Source organism: Homalodisca vitripennis, chromosome 7 (assembly GCF_021130785.1).
Source record: "Homalodisca vitripennis isolate AUS2020 chromosome 7, UT_GWSS_2.1, whole genome shotgun sequence".
Taxonomy (NCBI): domain Eukaryota; kingdom Metazoa; phylum Arthropoda; class Insecta; order Hemiptera; family Cicadellidae; genus Homalodisca; species Homalodisca vitripennis.
This window is the reverse complement of record NC_060213.1, coordinates 130,680,460-130,691,560: the sequence shown is the minus strand read 5'-3', so window position 1 is coordinate 130,691,560 and position 11,101 is coordinate 130,680,460. Positions and strand designations below refer to the sequence as shown.

The 11,101-nt window shown below is 32.8% G+C and overlaps 1 protein-coding gene across 1 annotated transcript in view; it reads left to right on the top strand.

Moving 5' to 3' along the window:
- Nucleotides 1-643: 643 nt before the first annotated feature.
- LOC124366341 (arrestin domain-containing protein 2-like) overlaps nucleotides 644-11,101 on the top strand; it is a 40,967-nt gene continuing 30,509 nt past the window's right edge. The window contains exons 1-4 of the mRNA XM_046822826.1: nucleotides 644-678; nucleotides 4,520-4,654; nucleotides 7,149-7,360; nucleotides 10,841-11,014. Of these exons, the coding sequence (XP_046678782.1) occupies nucleotides 4,639-4,654; nucleotides 7,149-7,360; nucleotides 10,841-11,014 (402 nt within the window). The 5' untranslated portion in view covers nucleotides 644-678; nucleotides 4,520-4,638. The remainder of the gene's footprint in view (nucleotides 679-4,519; nucleotides 4,655-7,148; nucleotides 7,361-10,840; nucleotides 11,015-11,101) is intronic.

Genomic DNA, 11,101 nt, shown 5'->3' with positions numbered 1-11,101 from the left:
AATCGTAAACGAAAAGCACGCTGCACTGCAGTGATCGAGTGGGCATTTGAAAAATACGCTTCAACACAAAACGACCTCTCCTCTCGTGTCCACTGCATGATGGCAACTGGAACGCGGAGGAATACAAATCTCCCGTCAGCCACTATAAGCCACGCCCACTCTCCCCTCTCTTCGACCAACAGTGCCGCCACAGCCTGCAGTGCAAAAAAGCAAATTGCCGCGCTCCACCCTGTACAAGATCTCTATTGTAACCACACTTTATAAAAGACTACTTTTATAAGAAAATACAAAAACTGTACAGTTTTATGATTACAATACTATGCCTTATAAATAAAAGAAAATATTTTTTGTAGTGTTCAGCTGTTTAGGTTGTGTCGTAGTAAAAGTTGATTCGTGATTCATCTCTCTCTCGTCTTGATTCAGTTTGCGTTGCATTGTACATCGAAGTGCCGTATTTTCCTTGTAGGTGTAGTTTGTTGCACTCCTGTCGTGTTACTGTCACTGTTATCTAGTTGTGTTCTGAGTGTTTTCATGCTACATAAGTTCTTATAAGAATTAGAGATGGGAATAGAAAATTTTTAAGCTTGTATTAGATAACCCAGATGCTGTTTTCTATGCCGGTTCTGTAGTATCCGGAAAATTTACAATTTTGGTTGAATAGACACACAAAAATAAGAGGTTAGTTTCATCAAATAAATGTAACAGGTTTTATCTATTACATTATGTTTGATATTCTTTGAAATCAGTCATACATTATGCTAATCGAATTCTAATTGGTAACGTCAAGGTCACCCTGTACATAGGTAGTTATAACTGATATAAAGGACAATTTTAGGTATTCATCAGATGTTGCAATAAAATTATCACTGACATTAGGGTTATCTCAGTGGACATAATAGTTAACCTATCTGTTCTTTGAAGCCTGTAGGACCCTCTGCTCTAGTAATTTGAATGGCCAAAAATACAGCATTCTATTGAATTTATGGTAGCTATAAGTAAAAGGCTGGAGCGGCAAATCACGAATTTGACGTTATCAACGTATTCTGCTCACACCCTTCTGAACAAAAAATATCTAAAGTACTAGGGGGTGCAAATGACAAATAACATGATTTTAGGGGGTATATTCATAAGTGGTTAAGTTTCTAATGTTTTAATGTTCAGTTTGTGTGCTGTGTCTGGATAATCTGTTTACTTGAATATTATCTGCGGTCGGGACTGATAGCAGCCTGATAACGTATCTGTTATCTGAGTTCTGGGGGGCAGAGTCGGTAAGATATCGTGTTCAGTAGATTGGATTGAGTGAGTGCTTACAATCATTCAACTATCCACTAGTTGACCAACCCTAGTGAATTGTGTGTGTCGGAGTGTTTAGTTTACTTCAATAATAAATATTCTACATAGGTTTGAATGAAGGTGTACTAGCAAAATAGTGCCTGGAACTGCCAGATCCAGAGTTAAACAAAAGTTGGTTTTCATCTTATCTTTAAAGTTGAATTGCAGTAGACCTATGTAAAAATTGATATCTAATATTTATTGTACTGGTTTACAATACCCACTTCATATCAACCCTGATGAAAAAATAGTCAGAATTATCTTGACAATGTGTAATGCCATTTATAACAAAAATTGCAGTGCAATCAACATTAAGTAATGCAAAAGATATTGGGTTAAGGACACGCAGTACGAGGGGGTTTGCAATATGAGGGACTTTGGTACTGTAGGAGGGATTTTCTCTCCCAATATCCTTACAACCTTTACATTGTTTCGACATCAGAGACACCTACAAATGGGTGAAGTGTCAAGTCTCATCACGTGCACAATTGATGTAAAGGTTCGTTTTCAGCTTCTTCATCGTCAACTTTCTGTTGATCTCCTCAGACGAACATGACCCCAGATTTCAGCAGTCAAATCTACATCATCAGATACCAGACCTGCAATAAAAGGAAGATGAGCTGTAGCTAAATTCAACATTCTAATTGAAGCAACCCTTCCTACCATAGCTACGTTAAATTTAGACATCTAAATGTTTCCTCTTTAGTATTCCAACGAGTCTGACTTAATCACTTCAGTGTTGAACTTTTTAACCCAAAAAAAATATGTAAACAAATTTCATTTATGTGCTGATCTAGAAAAATAATCAAACATGTTCTGTGAAAGATAAAACATTCTGTATATTTACTACAACACTGTTGCTACAGAACCACTCAAAATTTTCCTGAGTGGCCATACAGGAAATGTAGAAACCCAGTGGATTGATTACTTTCAGTGTGCCTTGCATACAAGAATACTTACTAAGCATATTTGAACCGTTAAAACTTACCAGATTCTGTTACACTGTGTCTGCACGGTTTTCACCTGTGTCCCCAGAATTCTTTAGGAATGTTATAAATTTGTCATGTCTTTCCTTTCTCATTTACAAACCGCACAATGAGCCAACTCAACTATTACTGAATAATATTTACACAACATGAAATTTTCAATAGTATTAGAAACCACTTTCCTCCTATAACTTTAATAGGTTCGATGCAAATTAATGGATTCATATGAGACTTCCCACTACCTGGATTTCCATAGCACAAAACGTGAGCTGATAGAAGAATTATACTTAGCAATCAATTTAAGGCACATCACAAAGTTACTATTACGCTATGATCCAAACACTTCATCTCCTCAAATTGGCAGCCCTCAGGTAGATTAAAAAAAAGAAGAAACTATGTTGCACATTTGCTTAAAATCAGTCACCAATTGTTTATCAATTCTAGATAATTCATTTACCCGGATTTGAAATTTATCTGTACAATCAATGTGAGAGAATAAATTGTTTTTGTTCAGATATACTTTATATTATGTACAGTCGAACCTCGATAAGATTAATTTCCAGGGCTACAGAAAACATTCGTCTTATCAAGGTATCCGTAATAAAGAGGTGCATTTTATTGAGGTTTAATACTGCCGTTATTTGTATTATACACAGGTTTCTCCTCGCTCTGAGATAACTTCTTCAAAACGAAGATTATTATGGCCAACCTCCATATTGCAAATCAGTGTTTACATAACTGAAGATATTTTTCAATGTTGACCTAGGTCAAAAACAGAGGGCAAAAATTTAACAAAATACAGTATCCATGTATGTATTAAATCACTTATACATATATAATTTAAAACAATTATACATAACAGATCAATATTTTCACAAAAAATAAAAAATTGCATTCAAGTCTTGAAAGAGTTATCAATTTTTGATCGTTTCCCCACGTGAATGATTGCCATATCCAAAGTGGAATCTAACTCAAAGCAATTTTTCTCCTCGAAAAAACATCAATAGCTTCTCTTGCGTCTTTTCTTGACAGTACAGGTTGACCACTCTCCTCTTGTTTATCCGCCTCATCTTCAGCTGCTTCATCTTCTTGAAGATTTGAGGGTTGAACAGAAGCTAGGATATCTTCATCCGTTAGACCTCCACATACTGCTACATCATCATTGAAGTCAACAAATTCTTCAAACTCCATTTCTTGGCCCCCAGTACTTTGCTACCTTTGCTCGCTCCAGCCCCTTCAATTTTTTACGTTTTCACTGATTATTGATGTGCTGGGGTGTCCAGAGGGCTCCCCTTCAAGCCCATTTTTGAAATGTTTTTAACTTTGAATACCAGTTGTAAACCTTTGTTTCACTCATAGTAAACTCACTATAAGCCTTTGTTAACATTTCCAACACTTTTTGTTATATACTTTATTTCATTTTTCATACAAAATTTGATACTAATTCTTTTATACATTTTTTTTAACAGATAAGAATTACTGAGTTCATAAAACATGTCTAACCCTAGCAGCTGCCACTGAAAAAGTAAACAATGAATACAGCTGGAAATTGTATTATACATCAGGAGCATGAGTACCAACATATTAAAACAAAAATTTTGACAATCGGACTGTACTTACCCGTGAAACTTCAAAATTCCTGTTACTTTTTTAACACACCTTTGGAAGGGGGTGGTCTTGGGATTGGGGGGGGGGGGGGTTATATTTGGTCAGGTTAAGTTGGAAAATTTTGGTTAGTGCTACTTTGAAGGGGATTGCAGTTGGCTGATTTTGTTTACAAAATCTATCTAGTTTTTAAAGGTTTATTTAGATTAGCTCCCCGAATACAATGTTAGAAGCCCCCACCTTTTTTTACCTTGTTTTAGTAAGAATATATAATTAACAGTGTTATAATATATACATTAAGCCTTAAGGTTTAGGCCTGTTATGTTTGAAATAAAAGATTTCAGCTAGTAAACTTCTAGAAGGAAATAAAAAAGGGCCTTCAGAAAAAAGTGACATTTGTAAGAAAGAACTCTACACAAAATCTACTTTTAGTGATAAAAACAATTTATTTAAAAACTAGGAATGAATGATGATTTGATTTTGTTTATTGTACCATTGATTTTATAAATTAGGTTGGAATAATTATTTATGAATTATTGATCAATTGCTTATTAATTATTGACTCAAGTGATTGTGTGTTTTTTCTTTTTATTTAGATGTAAAACTTCATTTATTTGGAGAAGCCAAAGTTTCGTTCAAGGGTAGACATGAAACATGCAGGAGTAACGAATATGAGGTGGTTACCTTCTGTGCTTCTGAAGAATACTTTTCCATAATGTACTACCTTCTGGGTAGGTATTATAATAACACAGTCTAAAACAATCTGTATCAAATACACATATAACTCCCGTTATATAAATTATTTCAGATTAAATGAAGTAGGTACTGGTAAATGAATACAAATTTTCCAATATCATTTTATTATTGCAATAATAAAATTAATATTGGAAAATTTGTATTCATTTACCAGTGGTTCATTTTAACTTTTTGCAATGCTTCAAGATTCTTCAATTATTTAAGAATAGTTACAATAAAAGCTTTTGAGTTCAGCTTGCTTTCTTTTGTCCATTGAGAAGACAAGCCAATACACCCTCTCTAGAGAAGCAACTTAGGAAGAGTTAATTAAAAATACAGCTGTACATATGAAATTTGTTACTTTAGCCTTTTTCTTTGTCTCCACAGTGTTGGCAAATATTTAATATAGGTGAAAGTTTAAAAAGTCATCCACTGAAACATAGCTAAAGAGTAATAAATAATAGATTTTAAAGAATAAAGAGAATTTGTTTAGCTTTGGCAATCATTACATGATGTACCTGTACCTTGTATTGGTTTTTAACCAAAAATACTTTATGTAATTTTTTATTTTGTAATAGTTTATGATAATAGTTTATGGTAAATTAGTTTATATACACTAACATTTTGATTAGTAAACTAAGTTTGACTTGGCTACTGGCTGTACTTTGACTTTGTCGATGAATGTAAAAATTTTGTATGGCAATAAAATATTATTATTATTATTGTAATAAAGTTGCAAACAGTTTTCACCAATCCCGCTCACCTTTGGACTATTCAGAACTTTCTTTGTGTTTTAGTATTTTCTCTGTTGATTAAAAATGTTTCCTGAGAAATACATATACAGAGTGACTATGGCCGCCAGGAAAAATCAGGAATAGTCAGGGAATTTTACCAATGTGGAGAAAATCGGAATTTCATTATAGACCGGGAAAATTGTCTGGTTATGAAATGTCTGAAATGTTTTGTTTAAAATGTCAGTTTTATGGAATTATGATAACAACTAGGGATGTCATCATCAATCTACAGAACATTACGAAGTGTAAGTATCATTACAACATTAGAACCTCACTAAGTCAACATGACTTGTCGATGAGGACACAGTGTTCAAGAAAAATCAATATTTATAAATTCATTCATATTTTACTGTAAATTGTAGGATTCTGTAGAGACTCGCCATGTCATTAATATTATCGGGAATATACAAATTACCGATCACCAAATCGTTTTTGTTGTTGTATTTTCTTGAAAAATTGTAAATAAATAGTGTTATTAACATAATTGTCTGAGTTTTAAAAAATAATATCTTGCTTGCACTTATTATTTTTTAGATTTACAATAGTAGATTGTCACGAGTATCTGCTTTGTTTATTCCCGAACGACAGCTAATCGGCAGTATAAAAGTTACCAATCGCTATAATGTGTTTATTGTACTTAGTATATGAATATCCGTAGATGAATATCCTAATTAAAAAATTATCCTAGTTTTGTAAATATTTTGCTTGCAATTCTATATATATATATATAGCTCCCAGTGGAGCGAGTACTTTTTGTGACTCAATGTTTATTGAAATTAAATAAGGCTATTGCCATTTATACAATTTAATGTAAATAAGAGTCGTTTGACAGGTATTTGGTCTTTCGATCATATGTTAGTTTGCTTATTTAAACGCATATGTAACAGATACAGCCAAATACAAAATAATTGAATCGGAAAAAAGTAATTTTGTTTTCAGTTTGTGTTTGTCTTGATATTGCCAGTCAAAATATTTTCGATTTTTTTTAAAGTATAAACATTGCTTGGGCTGCAGTATGAACTCACTCACACACACACAGTAAAGTAAGATCTTTGTTGTAAAGAGAATTTCTTAAATAAATAAAAATGCCATATTCTTCAATCTATACATATATTTCCCAGTTTAATTAGCTAAATATGTTGTAAAATATTGCTTCGTAAAGTTGTTGCTTTGTATACATTACGTTTGTAATGGTTGTCAAAAAAAGTCACTTATTTTTATATTTTGCTCATTACTTTTGAGTATTCAGAAGGTGCGAGACAAGTTTTGTTAACCTGGAACTTTATGGACTCGGGTTGTAAATTCTAAACACCACAATACACTGCATATACAAGCCTATCATTACTTCAACTTTAAATAATCTTTGTAACTTTGTTTGAAAAAAATATTAGCTTATTACTCATTTTTTATACTAATTTTTGTATTTTAATCAGTATTTGTGTCCATATTTTGAAACTCAGATTATTTATAAATAAAACTATTCTTTTACCGGTAATAGGATATGGACAAATTTTTTTAATAGAAAATTCAGGGAATTTCTTCAAGCCACTTTGCTAGGCACCCTGATAAACCACTATTTTTATGCCATTGCAGAATGGAAAATTCCACACTATCCAATATAGCAATAGTAAACCACGAGTATAAAATTTCATCCCAGTATTATGAAGTGATTGGCCTGAAATGGATGGTTTTCCAGGTGAAATGCAGACTCTACTGCCAGGAGAATATGTGTGTCTGTTCTCCACGACTCTGCCGACAATACTGCCTTCGTCTTTTAAGAGTGAACATGGCAAAATTCAATATTTCATTAAAGCTAAAGTAGAAATCCCCTGGGGTGTTGATTTAAAAGTGGAGAAAACATTGAGCATTAAGACTATTGTTAATCTCAACAACATCGCAGAAGCCAAGGTTGAATGATTCAGTCTATTTAAACTCTTGCAGCATGGCATGAATTAACCTATTATCACTCTTCAATAACCTTTCTGAACATATGAATTAGTGTTTCTATTTCTTCTAATGGTGAGGTGTTTACACGGACTTGAGTATTTTTCTTGTTTTGGCAGAGTGCAAAGTAACAACATAAAACTTTGTACTATCAAGTTTCATTGTGAGTATAATATGAGTCATTCAAATGTAAACTGTACTTATTTACAACATACAACTCATCTATAACTTATTGTAACATAGCCTCTTGCATGCTGAACAATTTGTTTCATCATTTTGGAAGCTTGAAGATCTTTCTTTGAGTTAGTAAAGTTGTCAACCAATTGTGCATTCATTCATTAACTTCTTGACTACCTAGAAATCATCTCCCTTGTATTACTTTTTTTTGTATTTACTCAAACAAAAAATAGGCACATGAGGACGAATCAGAGCTTTAAGGAAAGTGTTTAAGGATTTCCCAAACATTCATCTTTTATTGTCGTTGATATGAATTACATGTATGACCAAGGTCCGGTTACAATAATACATGTTGTATACAATAAATGTATTATAATGGTCAATAAATCGTAAAATGAAAGAATTACATTAAACACAACATAATCTTGTCATAGCAAATAAAAATGAATGCATCTCACCATCCTGCAACTAACACAAAACAACTAGTAGAATAATCCCAGAACTAGATGATTTCTTAATCTCTTTTTAAAGAGGATTTTTCCTCTAATACTTTTTTAAAATTTGTAAAAATTTCCAAAACGATTTGACCCCCCACATTTTGAGATAGGCCACCCACTAGATTCAAGCGATGTACGGTAACACAACAGTGGGAAATGAGCCTTAAACCCTTCCCTCGCCGTAGAATGAAATATATTAGAATTGTAGACTAACCAAAATTCCTAGCATGATTATATCCAATATTACACATTGTGTCTATTGGAGAGTTTTTTTAGCTCACAAAAGGTCTTAAAAATGGCTGGTGCACACTCCATGCTTATCACAGTTGGCAAGGAAGTATGTATAGACGACCTTTACTCCACGGCTGGGGGAGGGATAAGCCCTTTGTCTAGTCCTATCCACCTGCTCATCTGTTCTGCATCCTATAGAGCCATAACCAAATATATCCTTTGTCTTCCCAGATGATAAGATAAAATAATAGACCTTCTCTATGAAATCTTAAATAAAAAAATACTATAATAGTAGCTTTTATAATCTTTCAGTTTTATTAGATTGTTCCATGAATTTGAATTTATATCAGATTAACAGTATGGTAAATAATTATTTTTAGATTTTTATCAGTAAATATGTTAATTTTTAACTAAAATTTCCTGTTTTCCTTTTTACGTTTACCTCTTATAATGAGTTTTTCGTTGTAATAAATAATAACTGTGAACTTTAACACTTAGAGTGCTAATCCCATAATTTTACGGAACAGCGAAACTTCCGAAGAATGCTAATCCCGTAGTTTTACGTGGTTGTCATTTCAATTGGTATTATATTACATTGTCCGTATTAAACGGGTTTTGCCTACTCTACAATGTTTTTTTGGGTTTTTAGTAACACAATTCACCGTTAGATGTATTGAATGAGCTTGGTGACAAAGCAACTTCAGTCGCTTTGATTACGTGCCGAGACGTGACGTTCGTTGCGGCCGGCAGTCTATGTCGCAATCATGGCTTCTCGCAGCTTGAACAACGTTGCGATCAGTGATGTATTAGATGAAGATAGTTTTATTGGTGTTGATAGTATTTTTGACGGTTCTGACATTGATCCTGATTTCATGGAAGAAGATGAGACACATATTTCAGGTAAGAATAAGTCTATTTATCACATACACATCAGTCTAAAAGTTTGGTTATGTTATTGTTTTCGTGAATCAAACTATAATTTGTTTTATAATAAATTAACTTTATTCAACTAATATTCTATTCATATGAATAAAATGAAAATATATTTATATTTTACATAGTATGTTATTATGTTACAGATGCTGAAAACAGTACTGACGACGAAAGTGATGCCGACCCATCAATATGTCGGCATAGTTTTTTTGTCAAAAAACTACAAGACATAAAAACATGATTTGTATTATTCAAAGGACTGTTTATATTTGTAAATGGGTCATTGTAAATAATTGTATATATGCTTAGTTTAGTATGTTAGATAAAAAAACTGTCTAAAAAAATAATTTTTCCTTTTAAATATATGTTTTTCAAAAAACATTTTTTATGTGTAGTTTTTGAAAAAACCACTAACAATCTCATGTTAAAAGAAAGACGAAAGTAAGCTGAATTTAGGCATGCAAGTATTTTTCTTATACCTCAAATACTTTTTTTTTAAATAAATTTTTGAAAACCACCAAAAACGCCCAGCATTCTACAGAGTTACATGTTATTTAGGGCCAGCACTCAAAGTGTTAAAGAAAATTATATTTCATAGCATTATAGGAAATCAATGGATCAGAGATGCTACAGGTCAGGGAAAAGTCAGGGGAAAAAACAGAACTGGAAACCAGGGAAAAGTCAGGGAATCCGGTCTCAAGTCAGGGAATTTCGACGTTGGTCAGGGAAAAATATAAAATCCCTTTACACAAATAAACTTACTGCCGCCGCGATCATTTAATCAGATCATTTAAGTCAATCTTTTTGTACGTATTAAACTGTGTTCACTTTATTTTTTGCTTTTTTATATTTGCCACCCTGTTAGCCTCAACACCGCTTTTTTCCACCCATTAATTGCCAAAAACCCTGGGGATTGCATCGTAAAAAGTCAGGGAAAAATGAAAAATTTGGTCTGGAAATCAGGGAAAAGTCAGGGAATTTCATTATTGGACTCCTGTAGCAACCCTGTGGATTTATTAGCTATGTGTTAGCAAAATCCACTGCCTTACTAAAAAATTAAGTATTTGTTTGCATGATTATAACATGATGAGTGAACTATCATACTAATCTTTGCAAGTGCATGCTTTTCTGCTTGATTGTTTAAATTATTTCTTTATGAGTAAGAGAAACCAACCAAATGGAACTATTACATCATTTGTATGAAACACGTTGGATCCCTAAAAAAGCTGCTCAAAGTTGCCTTTGAAGGTTTTGTGAGATTGGACACAGAGGGTTTGTGTGCCAATTTTGTCTATCTAAACATGTACTATCTAAGGGTGACCAAATTATTCCCGGAGTAAACCTGGTGTACAAGTATCTGTTGTAATAATTATATATTATTAATTTACCCAAAAAAAAAAAACATTTTCATGAGTATTATATAAATAGTCTACTCTAATTACTTATTATTAACAGTAATATTCTAAATATAACTGCATTATTTTACAAATTTGTTTAAAAAAATGATAAGAAATAGTATTCCATTGATCCTTATCTTCGTTGCAAAATCTACATCTAGCCTCTTAAGTTGTTTTTCAATAAGACTTCTCTCCTGAATATGTTTCAGAAGCCAATAAAACGACAAGTGGAAAAGTTTTTCCGCTGCATGTGTTGTCCTCTGACGATGGTCCTGAACTTGCCACAAGCTGGATATGTGCCAGGTCAGAACATCCCTGTGATCCTGGAGGTGGACAACGCGAGTGACGTGGATGTGAACAATGTTGTCATAAAGTTACAGAAGGTTAGTTAATCATAGAAGGAGTCGTCTGCTGGTTTGCTTGTGTGGAAAGTTGGTTGCAACTATAATTTAAATAAGTTTTTAATGTAA